The sequence below is a fragment of the Eupeodes corollae genome, chromosome 1 (genome assembly GCF_945859685.1).
Source record: "Eupeodes corollae chromosome 1, idEupCoro1.1, whole genome shotgun sequence".
Taxonomy (NCBI): domain Eukaryota; kingdom Metazoa; phylum Arthropoda; class Insecta; order Diptera; family Syrphidae; genus Eupeodes; species Eupeodes corollae.
In genome coordinates, this window is record NC_079147.1 from 224,402,932 (window position 1) to 224,428,959 (window position 26,028).

Sequence of the window (26,028 nt, forward strand, 5' to 3'; positions counted from 1 at the left end):
GGCAAAATCAATCAAAAAAAATGTTAACTCTTTTTCACGCTGAAAACCTATTCTTTTTTAGTTTTCTTTGCTGTTAAAGTTGATGTTTCAATCTGTTTTTTCTATTAATATTGAAATCCCATGATTTTCTCATTGACAGATGCCCAGATGGGAAACCTTCAGGGACATTATTTAGGCGTTAAGCAATGAAACAAAAATATCGTTAATCATTACCATAAAGCGGTACAATGAAAATACCGTCACATTGTTATTAAAGTCCGGCAGTGTACGAAATGGAATTTTTTTTAAAGTGACAGCTGTTTGTTATTTTGACATAAAATTGAGTGAAACCACTCCAAAATACGTTTTATGTATTTTTTTTGTTATTTTTCTATTCAGCATCGACTTATGGTTAACAACTTTTGGCAAAACGAAGTCTTTTCGGGCAGCTATAGTACACAAACATGTCAATAAAACTAAACCGAACAAAGTATTGTTTTTAATACCTTCAAACCTTTAATATATCTTAATTCAAATACAAAATTGTTACACAAAATAAACAAAAACTATTTATAGACCGTTTGAAGAAGAGGTCGCTTCCGCTGCTCAATCGGTTTATAGGCGTGTTGATATACACTTGCTAATCTCCAATGCTCGGGATAGCCCCCTTGCCCCGCTCCACCTTTTAGGCTTGTAAATGGAGGAACTAACGTCTCGATATCATAATTTTTCTTGTTATAGGGATTGCGTGGCCTCGGGACAACGAGAACTTTGTTGGTTGTTGAACAAGATCCACCCGACATTGAGCTGCATCCACTGTCAGAGCTCACGACTGTTCCAGCTGCATTAAGTTTTGGTATTCCAGCTCGAAAAGCTAATTTGAATTCTTCTTTTTCATTTGTTTCTAAATACGGTTGGGGTCCGACCTTATGACACATTCTTGACGTTCTCCTAAAGAAACCCGGTTGTGGTTCACCATTTTTCTTTGGACCGTATTTTCGACATGAATGTTCTCGTGAGGGTTTCTCATTTTCCTTCGGATAGTCACTGACTTTGAACATTGAAAGATTTGGCGAACTTTGGTATTGCTTATGGTCGAAAACACTCTTGGTGGTGGAACTGCCGCCACGTGATACACTCTTGGCCCTGGTGCTTTTACTGGTTTTGAATTCAATCGGAGATGTTCCACAGGTACATTTGACCGGTTCCGAACGGCCGGCTTGAGCAAAATCCGTTTTGCGCCTCATGATGTCCTTATCGAAAAACCCTGGTTCTCCAAAAGTACTCGTAAAGACTCCTGCTGAACGTCCAGTCTGAGCGTTCGTTGGAGTTCGAGGTGTCTTAACAAAAGTAAATACAGCCGGACCAGCGGAATCATTCGATCCGTCTATGTGCCGAGCAAGTTTAGGTTCATCAGCGGGATTGTCCGGCCTATAGTCCCAACAAATCGCCAGATCCATTGAACCCATTTTCTTTGCATCAATCGATGAAAACGGGCGATGATTTGATTGCACATCGTTGTAAACCTTTGGAACAACTCCACAGGTTTTTGGACGGAATATCTTCATTTTTGTGCAATGGGTTGGGCCAGCATTGTAGGTCTTGACCCCCACTCCCGAAGCGATAGGATTCATATTCAAGGCCAAACCCGGGTGTGGAATTCCCTCGGCTTGAAGTTTTCGAAATGCTCTATCAGCTACACAGTCCGGTAACGGCTGATGGTCCAGATTCTCCTGATGCATTTTTCTTGCCATTTGAAAGTTCGTGTAGGCCGGTATGACCGGTGAAGGAGAACGTTCATGTGGTTTTTCTGAAATGGCCCTATTTACCGAGAGATGCATTTTCTCAAAATTATTCTCAACTTCTTGGTCGGTGATGGTGTTATTTATAATTGGAAAAGCCGATTGGCCAGAATTCGGTTTGTTCAAAAACTGATTTTCGTTCTCGTGTTCTAAAAATAAGTCATTTGGTTCTGGCTGTGATTGGAAATGATTAATGTCGCGTTCGTACTTTTGCTGCAAGAGCAGATCTCTCGATACGTGTTGTTGGTCGTAAGGGGTCTTATCGCCTGGAAAATATTCCTTATCTATAGACTAAAGACAAAAATGTTAGTGTCGTATTTTATTTGTATACATAATGTACATTTATTTCGAACTAAAGTACAAAATGTTATTAGAGTCTGTTAGAAAAACTAAATTTGATGGGATCTTGGGATTTCTACGGCACGGGTGGGAGAGATAACTATAGTCTTAATGGATTTTCATGTTTTTTCTTCCAACTTTCTTGGACTTACTTTTGATTTTTCTAGTTTTGATTGCTTTCCAAAGTCTTCTTCGTCCTTTTTCTTTCTATCGAATGATGTATTGTCGAATTGTTTCCATTTATCTCTTCCGGTTAACTTCCGGTTAATTTCTTCGGCTTTTGCACGTGATATTTTCCGTGGTAATTGATGGGTTCCTTTAAAGAATCCCCACGGAGAATCTTCAGACCTGATGACGTAAAAATGTTAATTTTGAAAATACTTATGTAACAAATATACTTTTATATCCGATTACCTTTTAACGTTTGGCAACAAATGACCTCTTTCGTTGGCTATTATTTTTGTTGAACATTTACGTTGACGTGGGCGTGGCGGATACCATTTAGGTACTTCCCAGTTACACAGCCGATGTGCTTTAAACGAGTTTTCAAACTGAAATGTGTAAAAATGTTTGTTTACAAAAATATGTCCAAAAGACAAAAAAAAAACTGATTAATAAAAATACAATAAATTATATTGTACTTGTCTCGTATAATTTTGATACTTTTATAATCCCCTTAAAAAATTACTGGTACAACCCTAATTGAATCTACCCTCGACCTTCTCACTCGGACAAAATAAAACACCCTTAAATTCCCAATAGAAATCCGCCGATTACTGTGTAATTTTCATCATTGCCTGTTGGTGATATGAACTATGATGATGGGGGGTGACATGTGTAAAAATGCATTTAACATAATCCTTCAAAGATGTTGTTTACTTTTTTAGAAATTATTTAGCACAGATAAAAGGAGGCATACCTTCTATCGAAGCCGCATATTTACTTTTCTATTCTAAACAAGTAAATCACAACTAAGCCAGATATCATTTATCATCGATAAAACCAGAAGCAGCAAGTGCCTTGACATAATATTGGGCATATGGATAGGGTTTTGTTTTATAGTCTAGTCTTGTTTAAGAGGAGGTCATAGCATCTGTCTTTTGATTTTGTTTTAACTAATATGTGCAAATAAAAATCCCTTTGTAAACCTAAATTATAGCTTTTTTTTGTGGGTGGTTCGGATAAGTCTTATAATTGATTGTAAAACAAAGCGGACCAAGTATAGATCGAAGAGGAAGATTCCTTCTAACTTTAAATGCTGACTCTAAGCACAAGGGGCTTAGTTGGCCAGCTGTAAAATCTTTATAAGTTTTACTTTCATTTCAAGGATTTATTAAAAAAAATGTTCCTAATTTGATGTCATACCAAGAATAGGACCCTGGTCTACAACTTAAGTTCCTTTATGTCCCACAAATCAAACAGTACCTTGCTAAAGGATTCAATTATCCTGAATTTGGATCTCGATACAAAAATTCTTACACAACATCCGTTTCTTGAAATATGCGTTATTAAAAATGTTTCAAAGAAATAAAAATTACCAAGGTTAGAGGAAAACACAACAGTTACATTATGTGAAAATTTAAAAATACAATTATTTTAAGTTACTTACATATGTATCGGGTTTTTCATAGAAACTTGACAACTTTTAATTTAATTTGTGAACGCACCCTTTCACTAATTATCGAACATCATCATTGGGCAGGTTCAGACAACATAAAGGACTTTACTTGCAGTCATCTTCAACGTGAATTTGATTAAGGCAAATATTAAGTTTTTCAAATGTCATGAGTTTCAAATTTAGAACTTTACTTCACAAACCTCTACTTTAAGTTCATATAGTACAAAAAACTAACAAAAACATTACTGTCTACAAACCATTTATAAGTCAAGCTGCAAGTCCATGACGATTTGTACTTTTTATTGTAAAAAAATGTTACTTATTTCTCTTCCAAATTGACGAGGAATCTTTTCACACAAAATTGAAATTAAATGAAGCTGTGCATAAAATAAATAAATCATAGCGTAACAAGGTTCAGCTTTCAGTTGAATGAAAAGACATATGAGCAACTGTCATTTTGACAGAAGTAGACTTTACTTGATAGTAAGGGAGATTTCTCTTGACTAACTTTCCATTAAACTTTCCAATGGAGTTGCCTTAATTTGAAGGCAAATTTTTGGCAGCTAGGCAATCAGATTCTAGAAAATTGCTTACTTTCAAGTCCCTTATATGTCGCCTGAACCTGCCCATTGTCAATTTACGAACGATCAACGTTTACAAATTATGAAAAAATTCAACCGCATGGTGGCGTTACTGGGCCGTATCGAGATTATTTTTGGCCTAAATTAAAAGATATATGCTTGGACGACATGTGGTTTCTACGGGATGGTCTTACAATCAGTTTATTGAAGTGTGAATTGGATGAGAGTGTTGTCTGAAGAAATGGGATAGTTGATTAAAATATGTCTCTAGTCTAATTTCCCTAAGGTTAATGCCAACAACCCGACAACGAAGCACGGTGGTGCGAGGACGGAAAAAAGTATTTTTAAAAAGTCATATTTATCCTTTTAAACTTTATGTTTAAGTACTCTTAGAAAACCCGAGCGTATGATTTCAAAGTATTTTTAACACACACTATAATGTTCTGATTTACAAGCCCTCAAAATTGAAAAATAATTTTACTCAAATCGCGAACCGTATTTTCAACAAATGTTGAGATGTTTTTTCTGAAGTTCCTTTAAATAAATTCTCTAGCCTCTTAAATAATTTAATTGGTCTATTTTCGATTATCTAAAAAAAATAAAAACATTGATTATTTATAAAAGATGCCTTCTATAAGTAGTCTGAAGCTTTAGTACTGCGTTTTTTAAACTTTTTGATTAAAAAAAGCGTCAAAAGATACCAAGAAAGTAAGTATGCCAACATATGCTCCATACATCCACGTTGAAGCACAGAAAAAATCAGTTGTAGATACGTGCAGATGTCGAAAAATGATCAAAAATGTTTCACTGAATCGGATTTCAAAAAACTCCGTTTTGACGGTCGTGTTTACCAAAAAGTTTGATTTCTTCCCTATTAATTGCCAGAATGAAATACTTAAGCCCATTATTTTAAGAAAAAATATCAAACTAATAAATTAAATATATATAATACATTGGCCCAGATCTGAGAATTATGATTTTTGCGAAACCATTTATTTCTGCCTGAAACATTTTTCAATCTTGAACTAAATTTTCTTGAAAACAACACACGAAAAACAAAATTGTTTTATGATATTTTAAATTACATATATGATAGAGCTTAATACAAAATAAAGAAAAGGATTAGGGATAGTTATTTATTTTTGGCTAAAATCTATATACCTATATAAAGGATTAATGAAAAAAGTCAGTATTGAGTTATTGACCATTGGTGCAAGTTGTTTAAGAAAAAAGTTTACTCTTTTATCAAGCAAGAAGTAAAATTGAAGTAAAATATAATAACAAACTTATGTCCATATATAGTGAATTCAATACATTAAAATGGATTCAATCGAAATTCCTTATTCGGTGTTGTGTAGTGAACTTAATACTAATGGTCATGATGTTCAAAATCTTCTACCATATTTTTTAAGCGAATATCCCAACTTAATTTCTGAGCAGATAGAAACTGTGCTGTCAGAATTAAAGAAACGTTTTATGTCTCATTTTTTAAGTCATAGATAAAAAAAGTAATTTTGCAAAAAAAATACACTCATTGGCTCGAAGGAGTTTTCGAAGTAGAACTAACCCAAAGCGGCAATACGCTCTGTCGAAACGCCAATGTAAAGTAGACATGCCCTAAAAGATTTTACTAAAAAAAAATGTTTATTTAAAAATAAAAATGTTTATTCAAATTTTATAAAAATGTCAATAACTTTTTTTTCTAATGATTTTTACTTGACCAAGCTTTGACCAATCATGTTTTAAACTAATCTTAACATGTGTGTTATATATTTCATTGAAATTTATTTAATAGTTCAGATTTAACAGACTTTTTTCCACTCTCCCATACAAACATCAAAAACCCTCAAATTTTAGAAAAATCACAATAACTTTTTTTCTAATAATTTTTTCCCAGCCAAATATGTATACTTACTTGACTTACTTAACATGTTTGCCAAATTTCATTTAAATCCTTTGAACCGTTCAGATTAAACAGACTTTTTTCCGCTCTCCCATACAACCCTAACCACTGTGCGACGTCGAAAGAATTCAGATCCAACACTGGCGGTGTAATAGCAATAACAGCCCATTCGGGAGGAATTTTTGACCGAGTTATCGAAAATTGGTTAAAACGATCCGACTGCTACAAACGTGTTCGCAGTAACCATATAAACAAAGTCGAATTCCATTCACAAATATTCTGATTGTACCTCAAGCCGATAAAAAGGTTTTTGAAATATCTCAAATGGTTTAAGATTTGATTTTGCAAAAAACGTTTTCAAGTTTTATTAAAAAAAAATTAAGTTTCTGAAAATTCTGAAGAGATGACTTATGGAGTCTTCATTTAACTCTATAAGAATTTTTAAGAAGCCTTCCGTCTTATTCTTACATGGTTTTAACAAATCAGTTTAAGAGTTCGTTTTTGTTGCTGAATTCGAATCCGAATTTAGATTTTAGTTATCTGCTTGTAGTTCGAAAATGTCTGTTTTAAAATTGATTTTATATTTTTTCAACATATTTTTTTAAAACTTTTGGAAGCCTAATTAGGTCAACTAATTTGTTATAAAAATAAACAATAACACAAAAAGACAGTCTTAGTAAAAAAAGTTAAAGGGTTTTACCTCGGAATGAAAGATGTGTAGCAAGCTGGAAATTTGTTTATACCTTTGTTTTGGTGTCTTAAACATTCTGGGAAGTCTCAACAAATCTCGTGTCCACGTTTTAAGTTATGGAAAACCTAAAATGGCAAAAACCATTTCTATAGGTCTAATGGTGTTAAATCATTAACTAAAATTGCTGAGCGTCAATTTTCAAAATATGCATTTTTGAACCCAATTTTAAAAATAGTATCATTACCTCCAGAGGAATTATTTAAAGTGATTTTTGTAAATGGAGGAATAGGTGTAGTGCACGCTACTGTTGCAGAAAAAGGGATTGCAATGGAAATGAAGTATTCAGAAATTATTTTTAGAGCACACTAGCTTAGACATTTTCATAAACAGTTATTTTTTTACCAACAATTTAATTTAAAAAAAAAATGTTAAGCGTAGATCTCTGTTTGCCCTCTTCTTCTGAAATGAATAAGATTAAAGGTGATTACTCCATTTGGCCTGCAGTTGAAGCCGAAATTATCATGACCCAGCGGTTTCGCATGACGTTTGACTGTGCATAACTTATGGCGTGAACACGATAATTCATGGGACTTTCTAAACAATGTTAAGAATAGGGTACAGTCAAACATGTCTATAATTATATTATTATAAAATTATTTCTTTATATAGAAAATTCGTTATACAGACATTTTTTGTTTTACTTTTATTAAAAGAAGTCAGTGATTTTAGTTTGGATAACATTCTTTCATTTTTCTGTTTCAACAAAATCGTCTAAAAAAAGAAAGATTCAATTAAATTAGTCGGTACGTTACTCTTCATCTCCAGAAAGGTTCGAAACACGTCAAAGCAATATCTGTTTTTTTTTAGTTAATCGTTCTTCAACTTTATTAATTATCAACAACTTTTCCTCAAGAAAAATGCTAGGTACTTCGAGGCATTTTCAATTATATTCACTGAAGCCTGAACATAGAATGCTTCCGTTTAAAATCTTGAGGAAATCCCCTAATAAGATTTTTTTTTCTCCGCATGCTGTTGTTTTTAACAGAAAGTTATTTGAAAAAATTCATTATGTCGAAACAAAAACGTATGAGAATCGGATTTCCAGCAACAAAATTTGTTAGTTGTAGAGAAAAATTCGCTTTATCGAAATTCGTTATAAGGAGATCAAAACACACGAAAAAAGTAACCAAAAAGATGCGTACTCAAAATCAATTCGAAAGACAGAGATCTTCGTTAAGCACTATTCACATGAGCAAGACCAACGAATGAAAGAATATTCGTCGATTTTGACATTTCTTTCACATGAGATTCGTCGCGAATGAAGTTTGACTTTGACAATTGTTTTTAAAAGAAAGGACTCTCAAGAAAATTGTGTGGGCGGTTTTTTTTAACATACCAGTTTAAAAAATGATAAAAATATTGGTTAAGTCTTAGTACCTTAGGAACAAAAAACGCTAGAGACTTGAATTAAATCTTACATAATATATTGTAACGTGATACGAAACAAATATATTTTTTGCAAAAAATCAAATTAACGTTTTTTTTATAAATCAGAAAAATTGAACAAATTTTCACCTCGAAAATCTTACAAATACAAAATAATTTTATCTCCAAAATAATTTTGTGCAACAAAAAATAAAGTTTTCAAGATCTGGTAAAATTTTGAGAAAAATCGAATTGACATTTTTTTTTTATAAAAATTAAAAACCTAAAAAAACATTACTCAAAGTTGGTACAAATTGATTTTCGACTCAAATAACTTTCCAAAACTTTGAGACTATAACTTCCAACTAATTTTAACTTACAAAAAATATTGTTTTTAATATTTGAAAAAATTTTGAGAAAAAGCGAATTGACAGTTTTCTTACAAAAAATAAAAACCTAAACATAAAAATTAATAAAAGTTGATAAAAATTGATTTTCGACTCAAATATCTTTTCAAAAACTTAAGATTATGGCTTCAGACTTATTTTATCTTATAAGAAATATTGTTTTCAACAATCACTAAAATTTTGAGAAAAATTTAATTAACAATTTTTTTTACAAAAAATAAAAACTTAAAAGAAAATTTAACAAAAGTTGGTAAAAAATGATTTTCGACAAAAATATCCTTTCAAAAATTTGAGATTGTGCCTTCAAACTGCTTTTATCTTTTGAAAAATATTATTGTTAACATTCAGTAAAATTTATTTAATTTTAATTCATAAGAAATATTGTTTCATTCGACAAAATTTAACAAAAGTTGGTAAAAAATATTTTTTGGCTCAAATATCCTTTCAAAACTTTGGAATATTGTCTTTTAACTACATTTATCTTTTAAAAAATATTGTTGTCAACACTCATTAGAATTTTGAGAAAAATCTAGTTAACAAGTTTTTTACAAAAAATCAAAACCTAATAAAAAACAATACTAAAACTTAGTAAAAATAGCTTTTCAAAAATTAAAAATATTGGCTTATAGCTTATTTTATCTCACAGAAAATATTGTTTTTGGTATTCAATACTTTTTTTTAAGAATCTAACAGTCCGTTTTTTTCATAAAAAAATAAAAACTAAAAAAATAGTACGCAAATTTGGTAAAAATTGATGTTCGGTTCTTGATATCTCTTAAATTAATTTTATTTATCCAATTTGTAAAAATTTGTTTTCTTTTTAAACTGTTTCTTGATATGAAAAATATTGTTGGTTATTTTAAATTTTTTAAGAATAATTCAACTGACAACTTTTTTAACCCAACACAAAAACCTACCAACTTTTAAGCAAGACAAATTGACAGACGTAATGGGAAGTTATCAGTTTGGGTCGCATCCCAGCCTCTTTTTTAATTTCGAACGGCTCTGCTTCTCATTTCGTCTATAGCTTTAGATAACTAAGCCCAAAACCAGCCCTTAGAAATGTGTGGCATTATAATGTTTAAAATAAGTACTTTCACATGGGAATCAAACAGATTTGTCGCATGCTTCAGTACAGGCAATCTTCAGCGTTTGGTGGGTAAGGGCGTAGGAAGGTAGGTCCACTAGTTTGTTTATTAATATAAGGAAAAACAAATACATTGTTACTATCAGGAATAAAGGGTCAAAGTATTGAAAACTCTTTTAACATTCCCCCAAAACATGTGATTTATTTTAAAAAGTGAATATTTTCACGCCCTTAGGATTATAGAATATCTAGTTACACAATATTTTACAAAAGCAACCTTGTTTACAATTTTGTTGGTCCCACGCTTTTTATGCATAATAATTTAAAATGATATTTAAATTCAAACCGCAGTCAACACCCGCACAATAAACTCATCACTCAAATTCAAAATCAGCCACAATGGACCAAACCAAACGCCACGTTTACCATACCCAGATATCGAAACCACTCCCTGACACGCGTTCAAAAACTCACTTTTTCAACCCCATACTATTCAAGTCATATTATCACATCGTTACATAATTAAATTTGCACGGCAATTACATGCTGGTTACCACTGTACGTCTCCGTATTTGATTCAACTTTTAACAACAACAAAAAAAGCTCTCCATTCAAATTGATTTTAAACCCAATTACATTTTCACACTTCCGATAAAACAGACACCTATTTCATTCCAGAATCCAGATACAGATACAGATGAATAGAAGAAGATCTTCTACGCGTATAGTGCAACTCTTAAAATTAGTTAGCAACAAAATGCGATGCGCCTGCTAAAAGTATCTATTTCCCCGAACCAACAACCAACCCTCCGGGGAATAATTTATCACGTCCAAGGGATTAGTCAGTCAAAAAGTAGTTTCCACCCTTCGCCCATCATGTCGAAAAAACACGTGTAGAACTTTATTTTTTAAGGGTGCCAGACCATACACGATTAATCTTATGTTTTGTATACTCCTATCTATTAAACGGACTTGACTTGAATTGAGTTGGTGTAGAAAATTCAATGGAATACAGAAAGAAAGCGAAACACTTGTCTTCTTGTCAATTAAAGTAATTTCACGCTTCTGATCATCGCAATAATAGTTCAATATACTCATCTTGGACAATTCAATTGCTATCAATAGTCCTTTATAGCCTTCCAGCAGATGGCATTTCAATTGTCTTAATTGAATCGAACGGAAAATCTGTTTTACCTTTGATGTATCTACAAGTAGGTATAAATTATACCTATGCGAAACACAAAATTGAGTCCTCTTAGGCAAAAAGTCGCCAATAAACTGATTCCATGTTTTTGGGAGCAACAAAAAGCTGAAGATAAATATTGGAGTTACCTGTAGGTATGGTATATTATTTGGCTTTATACAGATCTAAAAACAAACAAATACTTGGTTACCTGGAGATTGCATGTTAAGAGTTCTATATTTAGTTGGTTTACCAAATTTTGTCAGTTTTTCCGTCAAACAATAATCTGATTATATCTTCTTTTAATTGACAATGGTTTTTGCTTATTTTTTTGGCAAGGATTCCAACAGAGACATTACATTGATTTTAACGTTGCAATTGGGGGTAAGTAGGAAAGTATCCTAAAAAGTATGGAACTAATTTCGTTTCTTGAAACAAATAACGATAGTTGCGAAATTATGTGGTCTAGTATCATAATTATGATAAAAGTCAATGGTAATCACATACAAGATTGGTTAATTACTTTTCTTTTGAATTGTACAAAATGTATAAAATTTATTCCAAATCTAGATTTTTTTATAATAATCGCACACTCAAGGGGATAATACTACCCTTAATATGTAGACACAGTGTGAGTACTAGGAAAGGGAGAGAGGGGTTGAAATGAGGTGTCGGTGCACATTGGTTTCACAATTGGAACTTTTTCTTTTCTCGATAAAATCCTTCTTAATGACTTACAGCAAGGTAGGCAGGTAGAAATGGCGATCTCAAGGCAACCTAGCCTGAGATCCAATTAGCGCTGTAGTGCGCCGTTTTGATACCAAAAACTCGTTTAACCTTTGATTGAAAGGGATAGATTTATAGAGAAGCTTCATAGCAATTATGTTAGAGCCATTTTGTCGCATTCAGAAAAAAGATTAGGTCTCTAATCTTTGTCTCAGATAGCTCAACGAGTTCTTGAAAGAATGCTTTTCCAAAGCATTTCATTCTGGTGTTTGCCAAAGCAGGACATTTGCAGAGGAAATGGATTATGGTTTCACTTTCTCTTTGGTCACTACAGCTACGGCAAAAGGTGTTGTAAGAGATACCCAACAATCCAATGTCCGGTACAAACCGCAACAATCCTGGCTATGTCTTGCCTTGGTCTGCATAGAAGATCGTTTGTACGGGTTTTGTTATAGTTTGTTATAGGTGGGCCATATCCTCCTAGATATAATGCAGTTGGGTAATTTGCTCCACCTTCGGTTTGATTCAGTTTGATAGATAGAAAAGATTTTACCCTTCATAGCACCAAGAGGAATGTTAACCATTTCCGCAAGTGAGCTATGAAGGGCCGATCCTTGCCTGGCTAGCTCGTCAGCCCGTTCATTTTCCACGATACCACTATGGCCCGGAACCCAGATCAGGGTGACACCGAGGTTAATATTCAGGTTCGCAAGCTCATCGCGACATTGCTGGACCAACTTAGATGAGGATATGGCCGAGTTAATGGCTTTGACAGCTGCCTGACTGTCTGTAAAGATAGCCACATTTCGGTTTTGGTTTGGGTTTCGTTTAAGTATATTACATGCCTCCCTTATTGCCAGCAGTTCAACCTGTAAAACGCTAGCAAAGTCAGGAAGCCTAAAGGATTTGGCTACATTTAGGGACTCAGAAAAGATCCCAGAACCAACTCCGCACTCCATCTTTGAGCCGTCAGTAAAGATGGTTGTGTCGAAACCTATCGACACGATGTCATCCTCCCAATCTTCTCTCCATGGGAAAATAACCTTAAAACCTACTAAGGTTCAAAGTAGGAGTGCAGTAGTAGTGTCTACCGAGATAATATCTGAGGGAATCAATTTCGTAGTGTTGCTGTGACCATAAGGTTTTGACAACCAGCTATTTGATTCCTTCAGCCTAATAGCGCTGCAGGAAACTATGTATTTAATAAAAAGGTCGATTGGTAGAAGATCCAAAATAACGTTTAAGGTGTCCGTTGGGCAAGTACGCATGTGGTGCCAACGCAAACTGTTTTCTGAACCTTCTTTAGCTTATTAATATTATAGGCTTTGCTAAGAGCAGGCCACCACACAATCGAACCATATGTTAAGATTGGGCGTACTACGGCTGTGTACGTCCATAAAATCATCTTCGACTGAAGAACAGTTCAGTTTTACTTTGGTTAACTAATAGTCCACAACTCGTGGCCCAGTTGCTAACTTTCTTCAAAGCTGACTCCGTGATTTCACAAATCACAGAGGTGTACTTTCCTGACACCAATAGCACCATATCATCCGCGTAGGCTACCGCCTTCACTCCACATCTCTCTAATTTAACGAGAATTGTATCCAGGACCAGAAACCATAGAAGAGGCGAAAGAACACCACCCTGGGGTGTTCCCCTACTCACGTGTTTTGTTGCGATTGTATTGCCTAGAGAGGCTCGAATCTTCGTACCACTGAGCATGGAAATAATCCATTCTCGAATGAAGTCTCCTACACCGAACTTAACGAGCGATTCTTCTATGAATTCTGTAAGGACGTTGTTAAAAGCATCTTCTACCTCATGGAGGGCAGTCTCCGTAGATTTGCCCTTAAGATAAGCATGCTGAGAGCTTTCGAGAGGTCGTCCAACTAGGATTTCTATAATATGGTAATCAAGAATGCGCTTCAAGATTTAAGCACAAAAGATGTTAAGCTTATTGGTCTGAAATCCTTCGCGGATTCGTGACCTCGCCTACCCACTTTCGGGATTAAAACTACTTTGACCTATCTCCACGACATGGGCACATGTTTGAGAAGGAGACATCCTTTGAAAATTTGTTCCAGCCATGGAGCTGCCACATCATGCAACTTTTGAAGCATAACTGGCAGTATGCCATCCATGCCTGGGGATTTATATGGAGAAAAAGTATTGATGGCCCACAAAATATTTTCTGTGGTTATAACGGAATTGACTTGCTCCACATGAGCTATGTTTAGCTCTGTGGTTTCAAGCGATTCGGGGTTATCACTCTCGCAACCCGAAAAGTGCGTCTTCATCAGTAGCTCAAGAGATTCGGCTGGAGAGGCTGTCAAGGTTCCATCAGGCTTTTTTAGAAATGTAGGATTACAATGTTCCTTCGATAAAACTTTGCTGAGCCTTGCGGAGTCCTTTATGTCTTCGATTGACTGACAGTATTCTCTCCAGCCTTGTCTTTTGGCTGATGACAGGGCTTGCTTGCAAATTTTAAGAGAGTCTTTATAAGGTTGGTAAAACTTATGTTTGTAGCAGATATTGAAAATTGTCCTCGTCATTTTCCTAAGACTGGACAGTTCTTCATTCCACCACGAAGGAAGGGTTTTACGGCTATATTTAACTGGGCAAGAGACTCTAAAAGCTTTACTTATAGAAGTTTCAAAGGTTTTCATCTTTGATTCAAGGTCTCCTATCGATTCAGTGAGATTCGGTAAGTTGCTTAGTTTGGAATTCGCAATTTGACTGAATTTCGTCCAGTTAGTTCTTTTGGGATTTCTGTAAGGCGGAGGGTTTTTCGATTCAAAATTAATTTGAAAAAAAAAAACCAACTTGTGATCCGAATACGAATTCAAAGGGGAAACTCTCCAATTCTCCACTAATAAATTACGGTTGTTTACTAAAGTAACATCAAGCACATCCTCCCATCCATCATAATTTTCCGAGCTCGGAAAGACGAAAGTGGGAGTATTGCCTCTGTTACAAATGGTCATATTATTTTCAATAATAAAATTAAAAAGTGACTCACCTCGTTCATTGATCACAGAACTTCCCCAAAAGGGTATATAACGAGCATTTGCGTCGCCTCCGATCAGAAGGTTTGCCTTTTTGAATTACAGCAAACAAGCTGTATTAAAAACTCAAAACAAAATTCTCGAGAATCTAGATCAAGAATTACCAATATGTCCTCCCTTGGACATTTTTCTTGACTTAAGTAATCACTTTACTTTCACCTTTGATTGCTTATTTAATTTTGACTTCAGAAGAGCTAATTTCCAGTTGTTTTCTAAAGATATAACCATTTCTGGAATTGCTGAAACTTTAGCATTTTCTAATATTGACGAAGCAGTTTCAATTTTTTATAAGAACGTTAATAATTGTTTAGAAAAAAATCTTCCTTTTAAGAAATCAAGAAATACTAACTTTAACCACCTTTGGTACACGAAAAAAAATAAGGCATGGAAAACTTATCTCAAAACTCTGTTTCCAAACAGCTTCTCTGTTTATGTTGAATTATTTAATGAATTTAAGTGTCTTTTTAATTTTGAATACGCTTGTTATGTTACTGATATGGGCACCTCTTTGAAAGAGAATCCTAAAAAGTTTTGGAAACTTGTAAACTTAAAGAAAAAATCAGATGGCTTTCCAGTTAACTTCACTTACGAGAAACTTTCGTTCGATAAAACTGTTGATATCTGTAACGCTTTCGCAACAAATTTCCGTGAGTCATTTGAATAGCCCTGAAGAAGTTGATGAAGTATATTTTCATGATCTTCACTCCTTTTCGTAAACTAGCTGTTGTCACATCCCTTTGCTACAAAGTACGGTCCTTGATCTTTTATCTGCGTTGAACGACGATAGTACTAAAAAAGTGTAGGAATACCTTAGTTGAAGCCCTTACGTTCTTATTCAAACTTTCTCTAAAAACAGGGAAATTTCCAGTATATGGAAGAAGTCATTTCTAACACTAAATTTCCAGAAAAGTTACAAGGTGGACATAAGAAACTACAGGCCCATTGCAAAGCTTTCTTGCATTCTAAGATTGTTTGAACAAGTTGTTTGTGAAAGTGTAGCAGTTTTAAGTGAAAATCTCATTTGCGAACAGCAACACGGTTTTGTGAAAAAAAGATCAACCGTTACTTATCTCCTCACATTCTCAAACATATGTTCAAACCCTTTAGAACAAGTTTATGAAGTTGACTGTGTATACACTGAATTTTCTAAACCTTTTGACCAACTAAGCCAGGGAATTATTTTATTTAAACTCAAAGCTTTTGGTTTTCCACCATTTTTCGTAGATTGGATCAAATCATACCTTGAAAACAGATCCTATGAGGTAAAATTTAGAAATTGTCTTTCAGAACCTTTTGTTGCTCAATCTGGTGTTCCCGAGGGAAGCCATCTTGGCCCTTTTCTGTTCATCCTGTCTATTAACGATGTATCGTCATGTCTACATTCAAGTGAAGTTCTCATTTTTGCTGATGATATGAACATTTTTAAGATTATAAAGTCCACTCATGATCGTATACTCTTACAAGCCGACATTGATAGTTTCACATTTTGGTGTGGGGAAAATAGCCTTGCCCTCAGGCCTTTAAAATGCCAGACGATAACTTTTACTAAAAAACGAATCGTTAGTGTATTTGATTATTGAATATCACAGCAAAAACTCTGTCGCGTCTCCAAATTTAAAGATTTAGGTGTTCCAACTTAGAGTTTACACATCACATTAATTTTATTGTCAATAAGGCAAGTTCTATGCTTGGTTTTATAAAACGCTGGGCAAAGGAGGTCAATGATCCCTATTTTACTCTTTATTTTTACAATTGCCATATTCATCCTCATCTTGAATATGCATCGCAAGTATGGACTCATTCGGAAGATGGAAAATGGATTGGAACCCGAAACAAAAAGCTGATGTTTTTGCTAAGCACACCGCCAATGTTTTTGAACCATTTAGGAACGACCAATGTGAAATCTTTTGTCACGCTCATAATCAAGTGGAGCAACAGTCGGTTAAGAACTAGGCCCTATTCAATTACAACTCTCAACCATTCCTGTGTGTAAGTAATGTCAGGAATGGAGGGGGGTGACAGTTTTAAGCCGAATCCAAAAGGCTGATTTGAGAAAGTACTTTTCATGACAAGAATCACTCTAATAGTATTTGTCAATTTTCTTCTCAAGAGGCACTACCCGTGAAAAAAACTTTAGATGACACAGACACAACCCAAAACTTTTGACATGACAGTTTAACGCACTAACCATCACGCCATGTCTAATGTATTTTATAGTTATCTTATACAAAAATTATTAGGGTATAATCTTATTATTGCTCAGATCTTGAAAGAAGTTCTCAATAGCCCTCAAAAAAACTCCAATTTATACCTGAACAAGTTAAACCAACAACAGAAGTAACATCTTACAGACCAATACCGTTTATATTTATGATGAATAAAGTTTTCGAAAACTGCTTCCGAAAAAGCTCAGCAAAACAATAGAAGAAATAAAACTTGTTCCAAACCATCAAGTTGGATTTAGAAATAGACATTCCACGATAATTCAAGTAAATTGAATTACAGATGTGGTGGAAAAGGAACTTGAAACAAAAAGTGTTATCTTTATCAAGCTTTCGTTCAAGGTTAGGCACTTGAGACTTGAGTACGTACAAACTACATGAAACGTTCTCAGGCAGTACTACGACACACACGGAACTCAGAAATTAGAAGCCGATGAACCCCAAGGAAGTGTCCTAGGAGAAACCTTATATGTTTTATATCAAAGTGTTATTCTGATGGATACCAAAGTTATTATGGCCAACTTTTCTGATGAAACTGCATTTTTGGTGCCAGATAGATCTGTAAGTTGTAAAGGTTAAGCAAAAATTGCTAAATGCATTCGATAGTGTAAAAACTATCTTAAATAAATAAAAGACAAAACTTAAATAAATAAATAGGAGATCAAAAAGAAAAGGGAATACCTAATCTTGAAGCATAGAAAAATGCTCAAATAAAGTCCTTCGTGGAATAATAAATGGTTTTGGTATAAAAAAAGCGATCTACATCATGATCTTAATTAAATTGAAATGGTTACCAAAGTAGTTAAAAAACATACTTTTTTCGGACCACATGCCTTTGGAAGTGTCCTGCATAGTCTCCGGTACCGAAGATACAACCAACACAAAACAACTGAGGCTGCTTCCCAAGCTGAGATGGAACTTGCATTACATATGTTGCATAACCAATTACAACTAAAGGACCTGACTCAAATAACACTCAAAGCTGTCCCAGCAGGGATGGTTTGACGGTGTGTCTAAAAGCAAGAAAAAATCGTTCACTTTCTTAAAGCTGCTGAGGTAATTCAACACCTTTTTTTTCAAAATAATGTATGCAGATGCCAATAAAAAATTTAAACAACTCTGTTTTGAAAAAAGAAAAAGTCTGGAGCGTCAAAACATTAACGTTTTAAATACGAAAAAGTCATCCGAAGAATTTTAGAAAGCCACCAAATCTATCAACGGAAGAACCAATTTAATTGCTGCATCACTGAAAGCGTCCAAAAAAAAAGATGAATTTCTTGATGCACCATTCTCGACTACTGAGCTAAAAAATGTAATTGAAAATGCCAAAATAGGTAAGGCTCCGGGTGAAGACCGAATTCCAGTAGAGTTTTTTTAGAACTGTTCCATAGAATTCCTATCCGTATTGACGGAAGAGTTCAACAGGATTTTTGAGAGGCACAGACGTTCCTGAAAACTTCAAGAGATCAATAATATACCCCTTACACAAAAAGGGTCGTATAATGTACCGACATATTATAGGGGCATCTCCTTCTTGAATTCTTCCGTAAAGCTTTTCAGTACTCTAATTTTTAATAGACTTACACACCGAAGTAAAGATAATTCTTAATCCATTTCAAGCAGGATTTGGAAAGAGCTATTCGACTATAGACCAAGTATTCAGTTTGATAAACATTGCAGAGGACTTCAAAAGAAGGAAACAAAAACTTTACGATTTTTTTGTGGATTTTTGGGCTGCGTTGGATTCTTTTTATAAGATTTATAAGCTTGGAGTATCAAGTAAACCCTTATCAGAGCGATGTATATGAAAATAATGTCGCCTACGTATATGATGGGGACGGGCAGTATATATGTGAAGAGTTTTCAACAGAAATAGGAGTTAAACAAGGCTGTGTGTTGAGCACACTACTATTTGTTTTAGTTTATTATTGATATCTTGGAAGAGGTCGGAAGAGGAATCCAGTTCGGAAGTACTCGGACTGGAGACATACTGTGGAAATTGGAATCTGTCGGTTAATTTAGATAAGTCTAAAATTATGATATTTCGGGGCGCAGGAGGAAGATATTCAAATAATGAAAAGTGGATGTACGAAGGTGAATAAGTTACAATTTTTCGAGAGTGCAAATACTTAGGGGTTTTAATAACATCTAACCTCAACATAAAAAAGCATTTTGAGTCCAAGCTAGCGGAGTCGGAAGAGCAGTTTCTTCTGTGTGGAAACTTTGCATCGATAATAAAGGTGTCGAGCATAGTTCAAAGCTAAACATTTTTCATACTACAGCATCTTCTATTTATAATGCTTTTTGGCGCGCAAGTTTGGGGATATTGCCACTACGAGGAGGTGGAAAGGTTCCTCAGGTATTTCTTAAAGCGCATTTTTTGCCAGCCAATTTGCACTCCAATTTATAAGCTACATTTGGAAACAACTGAACCTCCATTGTTCTTAAAAAGATTTTGTCACCCAGGGGTAATCTAGTCAAAAAATGGGAGGAATTGGCTCTTAGCTTAGGTGAAAGCATCGAATTTTTACCCGGTATAAGGCCTTCAGATCTAAAAGACAATTTTAGAATAATAATAGAGAAGTTAATCCATGTCGTTTATAGAGTAAGTTTTATAGAGAAGGTTCAATCTTCGCAACATAGAATGATTTACAATCAACTAAATTTAGACCTTCTGTTAAATGTTATATATATAGTTAGAGGCAAACTATTAAATTTAAATTACATTCCGCATCGACCAGATCTGATCCCATGCGAATTTTCCAACCTTAATGAGAGAGAAGGTGTATGTACACCACTTCATTGCAAGGTTTCCTGTTTTGAAAGAGTTTCGTATAAAATATTTTGGAGCAGCTGTTATGGAATCGGCCGAAACATTGGAAGTTCTGAATGGAAAAGTAGGCTGGAAAATTTTACATAATAAACCGCATTGCGCTCTAGGCAACGTATATCCGCGAAGGAGACTTTTAATTAAACAACAATTAAACTTAAATACATTTTCAATCTGGTAGAGCCAGTATGATAATTATTAATTTTAAAACAATTGTTCAAATTAAGTTTTTCTAACTAACTAAACTACATACTGTCACGGCCGGATCGAGGGGAGGGCAACCGGGGTGGAAGTCCTGGGCCCTCCACAAATAGAGGGCCTCCACTATAGAGACATCGAAAAACGTTTGTTTAAAATTCCAATTAGTAAATACTAGTAAACATCTTTCCCTTTGATATGTGTTTTTTTTATCTTCCAATAAAGAGCATAAAGACAACGTGAGAAATGAAGCAACCCACCTTCTACAGAAGATGAGTGATCTCGAAACCACTTTGTTTGCAACATTCTGGAATGATATCTTGGAGCGATTTAACGCTACAAACAAGATGTTGCAAGACCCGAACATTTTTCTTGAATCGGCAATGCGTGTGCTAGAATCATTGAAACCATTCGTGGAATCCAAACGAAATGATTTTGATAAATACGAGAAGGCAGCCGAAAAAATATCCCATACTGATGAATATGTACAATCACGCACCCGCACCAGAACGAGAAATGTGAGATTGAATCCGTTTGATTACGGGAAAGCACAGGACGCAAATATGTTACACCCAAAGAAAAATACAAAGTATCCGCCTTCATCCTAGTGATTGACCAGCTATCCGTTTCTCTAAATAAAAGATTGCATGCCAATGAAGCTGTATGTACATTCGAGATTTGGATTCCTGAATCACATAAAGAAGATGGATGCTGAAAATGTGCAAACTGCAGTAGAGGCATTGGTGAAAGTGTATCCGGATGATTTAGAGCCTTGTCTTGGTAATAAGTTGGTTTAATTTGTGTCTTTGATTGATTCCTACAAAAACGAAAAGGACTATGGAACAGATCAATTGCCGAAGCTATTTAACTACCAAATTCTCGAAAAAAAATGTCAGAGCTACATTCCCAAACCTCAAAATTGCACTGAGAATGTATTTGGTTTTGATAGTAACAAATTGCACTGGAGAGCGCTAATTTTTAAAAATGAAAATTATAAAAAATAGACTTCGAACCACGATGGGACAAAACCGTCTATAGAAGCTTTCTCTCCTGAGCATTGAAAGCGATGTACTCCGAGAACTGGATTTCAACGAAATCATCAACGATTTTTCGGCGAAAAAAGTTCGAAAGGTTTCGTTCGTCAAGCCTAAAATTTAATTTTACATAATTCTTTTTTTCGTTTATATATGTGTTTGTTCCAATACTAAAGGAATCTACTTGCTTTAACAATAAAATATTCATTGAAAAACTTTAGTAAAAAAATGGTTTACTTTATTAACTTCCCATATGAAGTTATTGTAATGGGTCCGATTTGTCAAATTGAAAATTTTGACATTTCTCGAAGTTTCAAGGTCCCTAGAGTCGAAATAAAAGATTTTTAGAAAGATATCTGTTCGCGACGTTTTTTCGTCGTAAATAGCTCAAGAACCAGAAGAGATATCGATTTCAAATAAATTTTGTTATACAGATAATAAGGCAGAAAGAAGCAGAAATGGTTCTCAAGAAAATTGCGTGGGTGGTTTTTTTACCATAGCAGTTTGAAAAAAAGGTAAAAATTTTGGTTAACCCTAAAACGCTATAGACTTGAACTAAATTTTATATAATATACTGTAACGTGATATCAAAGAAGTATATTTTTTGAAAAAAATCCATTTAACGGTTTTTTTTATAAGTCAAAAAAATTTGTCACCTACAAAATTTTACTACTTAAATATGATTTTATCTCTAAAACAATTTTGTGCAACGAAGAATAATGTTTTTGACATCTGATAAAATTTTGAGAAAAATCGAATTGACAGTTTTTTTTTTTTATAAAAAATAAAAAGCTAAAAAAAAACATTACTCAAAGTTGGTAAAAATTGAATATCGATTCAAATATCTTTTCAAAAACTTGAAACTTAGGCTTCAAACTTATTTTATCTTATAAGAAATATTGTTTTTAACAATCTGAAAAATATTGAGAAAAATCCAATTGACAGATTTTTAACAAAAACTAAAAACATAAAATAAAATTAATAAAAGTTGGTAAAAATTTATTTTTGACTCAAATATCTTTTCAAACCTTTGAGATATTGGCTTTAATTTACTTTAATCTTTCAAAAAATATTGTTGTCAATATTCAGTAAAATTTTGAAAAATCGAATTGACAGTTTTTTTTACAAAAAATAAAAACCTAAAAAAAATGCATAAAAGTTGGTAAAAATTGATTTTCGACTCAAATATCTTTTCAAAACTTTGAGATATTGGCTTTAATTTACTTTTGTTTTTCAAAAAATATTGTTGTTAACATTCAGTAAAATTTAAAAAAAAATCGAATTGAAAATTTTTGTACAAAAAATTAAAAACCTAAACAAAATTTAACAAAAGGTGGTAAAAATAGCTTTTCAAAAATTAAAAATATTGCCTTCAAACTTATTTTATTTCACAGAAAATATTGTTTTCGATATTTAGTAATTTTTATATAAAAATCCAAAAAAATAAAATCTACAAAAAATAGTACGCAAATTTGGTAAAAAATGATACGAGTATCTACATATATGGAGACCGTCTTAAATGTACGAGACAATGTTCGGAAATTAAGAAGAACCAAGCCTCATGAGCTGGTGGTTGAAAAGCTACCTCTTAATTAGTTGTGAAATAAGCAAAGACAAAACATTTGCTGATCTTTCATAGATTGGTTTTGATTAATCGGTGGTTTTAGTGCGTTAAGGCTCCGACACTATCGATTCTTACCAAATGTCCTTTGAAGATTTTTATCGGATAGAAGAAAAACCCCTTTGGACTCCGCATAAAATATTAAGTCGACCTTTAAAGCCGTAACGTAACATGTATACTCCATTTCATAAGAGCTATGAATATCTCTCCTAGGCTTATAATGATAAGGTTAAAGGAGCAAATAATTTAATAATAACAAATCGACGCGTTGGCACCAGCAGCGGTTAACCCTGAGAAGCGTACCTTAAGTTCCCGAAAATTTCCTTATTGGCTTCTTCTATGCACTCATTTAAGTAGAGAGCGATTATGGGGGGAGGTGATAGCATGATTATACTAGAAATATATATATTTTTGTACAAAATAAGCACGAAATGTGTCTGCAACAGCCAAGACTGTGAGACACAAATCACGAACATCAACTCACCATCGATGTTACCATCTCAAGCAGCTTGAAATAAATACCGATTTTGGATCTTTTCTGAAAGTGGCATTATTAGATTATATTTCTTCTAAAATAAGGCTGGGAACAACGTTTCGTAACATGTTCCTTCTGAGAGCAGCGAGGCTATGGACTTTTTTTGTGATAACCGTTAAAGACCGATGTTATGCTTACATTCCAAGAAACTATTAAAGCTGCATATTATATCAGTGCACCAAAGTCCGAACTATCAATAAAGTCCTGGAAAATTGCAGCTTCAAAATGCGCTGTGCCAAGCTAGTCCAGTCCAGACAGCCACTAGAACGAAGATGTGTTCCATAATTGATAAGAATGTTTGGACTTGCTTTATTGCATTTAAAGTATCGTGTATTTAACTCACACCTTCTAAAAGTAAGTATACAAAGTATGTAGCTTAGAAAAGTGAAAAGAGCATTACAGTTGATTACATTTTAATTTTGAAACTGTTGATATTTTCAAATATTTGTATTTTCTCCAAGTGCAAGCTAAAAACTAGACTAAGGGTCGCAGTATACAAAAATTAAATATAAAAACTAAACAATTACAGCCTTTTTTTTCTGAAGATAAGCAAAACCTCTCCCATTTTGATCCACTTACTCCATGGGAACCAAGTAACAATAAGCTAAGGTACCTTTCATATTTGTATATGTAAATCATTTAATTGACTCCCCATATGCTATGCATTGCAAATATACATATTTAAAAAGCAACCTGTAATCAATATTACTTCATACACGATTCATATATATTTGTATGTACGTACCTGATTAGCGCTGAAGTTAAAGGCCATCCTTTTCTTGCCGTTGGGAGAAAAAGTTGGTCGAAAAATTCCCTTTTTTATTATTTTTTGTTAATGTTTTTTTTGTAAACAAAACTTCAAAATATAAAATTCACATTTGAAAGAAAAAATAAGAAATGAGAACTTCACGAAATCCGAAATCCAAAGTGAATTACGGATAAGGTGATGCCTAAGCTTTCCAAGAGGAACTGAATATTTAGTAGGATTTAATGTAATGGTTACCCTACAGGAATTTTTCTTTTGCATATTGGAATTCCCCTAACAACTTGTTATTTTAATATTTCATGTTATTCCCATTGAGTAAGGGAACTGATTCCAGAAAATAAGTTTACCTTAGAAGTTAGAAAGGACACGTGTTGAGATACCTATACGCCTACGTCTAAGTGTATGTGATTCCTTAACTACCCGTTGCAAGGTCTGTACTATGTTTGCTCGATTTTTTGTTTATAATTTTTGTGTTCCTGTTCCAATTTTCCAGGATAGCAACAGTTTCAGGCTGAGAAAAGCTTTTAAAATAATAAACTCTTTTATACCTGTTAATGTGTCATAATACCTTATTTATGCTCACTTGCTGAAAAATATGTCCATATTAACATAAATGTACATTTAAACTTTATTATTTTTATTAATATGTATGTGTGCATAAATTATTTATATAAATCTTATATAAATACCATTCCAAGAACAATGCAAACAAAAGCATTTCCTACATTTTTAAACAAATCTTTTTTTTCCTTGCCGTTTGTAGATTTTGTACAACTGCTTTATCTAAAGCGTTTTCCAATTAGAAGTTTCATTTTGAATAGTCCGCGCTAATTGGAAGCTGTTACTTTTACTAAAAACGGAATAATTGAGGCACTCATTGATGCACCTATAGCTCAAGACTTCTTGCCTAAGTCTGGCTCCAATGTCGAAGCCGCGTCCAAATAAGCGCTGTTGGTTTTCGTGGTAGCAGTCACCATACTAAATATCGCAGTTTTTCATCCTCTTTTTGCCCGGCCCATCCCATCGTATTTCCTGGATGGCGGTGATATCTGCTTTATAGCGGTCTAGGGCCTCCGCTAATTCTTCGGCTGCACGTGGTCTTTTAAGAAACCTAACATTCCACGTGCATATCCGAAGTTTGTTGTCCTTCATTCGTTTGCGTTGGTTGTCAACAATAAATCCATCCGTATCCGAGGCTTGTTGGTGCTTCTTAACTATGAAAGCTTTTACGTGGCTAGAAAGTCACCCCGACGCACAACCCCCAACCTGGAGGGCCAGATCCTAAGTATAACTCCAAGTGTGGGGAGCCGGATAAAACCGCTCCTTATAGGCCTGGGCTCCGAATAAGTCGAAGAAGCCCTATAAGGTGTTCACTTAGTAGTTCAACCTTACTGGAACTGTAGACGCCACCGTTGATTTCATCTCGGGAATTCCTTCGTTGCCGTCTTCTGGATAAGGAGAGGTGTCTTAGTGGAAACACCTCTCCCCACCTCTCCCCACCTCTCTCGTTTGCTGCCCCCAACAACTTTCCACTGGGGTTGGAACCCAATCTCCAGTTGAGGTACTAGGCACCCGATGTTCACCACGGGGAGGTGAGAGTAGGAGTTGATAGACAGAGGTGCGTTTTGAGAAAAACCTGTGGACGCTTGTTTCCTCTTGAATGCACATGTCTACCATTTGAACATCAAAACCAAAATGTTCACCTTTTTTTAAAACTGATATGGTAAAAAAAAATCACCGACGCAATTTTCTTGAGAGGCTTTTCTGTATTTTTATCTGAATAGCAAAATTTATTTGAAGTCGATATCTCTTCTGATTCTTGAGCTATGGACGACAAAAAAACGTCGCGAACGTACAGATGTTTCGACTAGTGACCTTGAAACATCGAAAAATTTTCAATTCGAGAAATCGAAAATAATTACAATAACTTCCTTTGGGAAGTTAATAATTTCGCAGGAAATGTGATTTAAAATGTTCAGCAAAATTGTATCGAAATATTTTTTTCTTGAAAATTTA

At 34.1% G+C, this 26,028-nt stretch overlaps 1 protein-coding gene across 1 annotated transcript; it reads right to left on the reverse strand.

Moving 5' to 3' along the window:
* Positions 1 to 545: 545 nt before the first annotated feature.
* LOC129948890 (uncharacterized) lies at positions 546 to 24,195 on the reverse strand. Its single transcript, XM_056060043.1, has 4 exons — positions 23,992 to 24,195; positions 2,535 to 2,671; positions 2,243 to 2,468; positions 546 to 2,072 (listed from the first exon to the last, which is right to left on the reverse strand). The coding sequence occupies exons 1-4, from the start codon at positions 24,016 to 24,018 to the stop codon at positions 546 to 548; spliced, it is 1,917 nt and encodes a 638-aa protein (XP_055916018.1). The 5' UTR covers positions 24,019 to 24,195.
* Between the last annotated feature and the right edge of the window lie 1,833 nt (positions 24,196 to 26,028).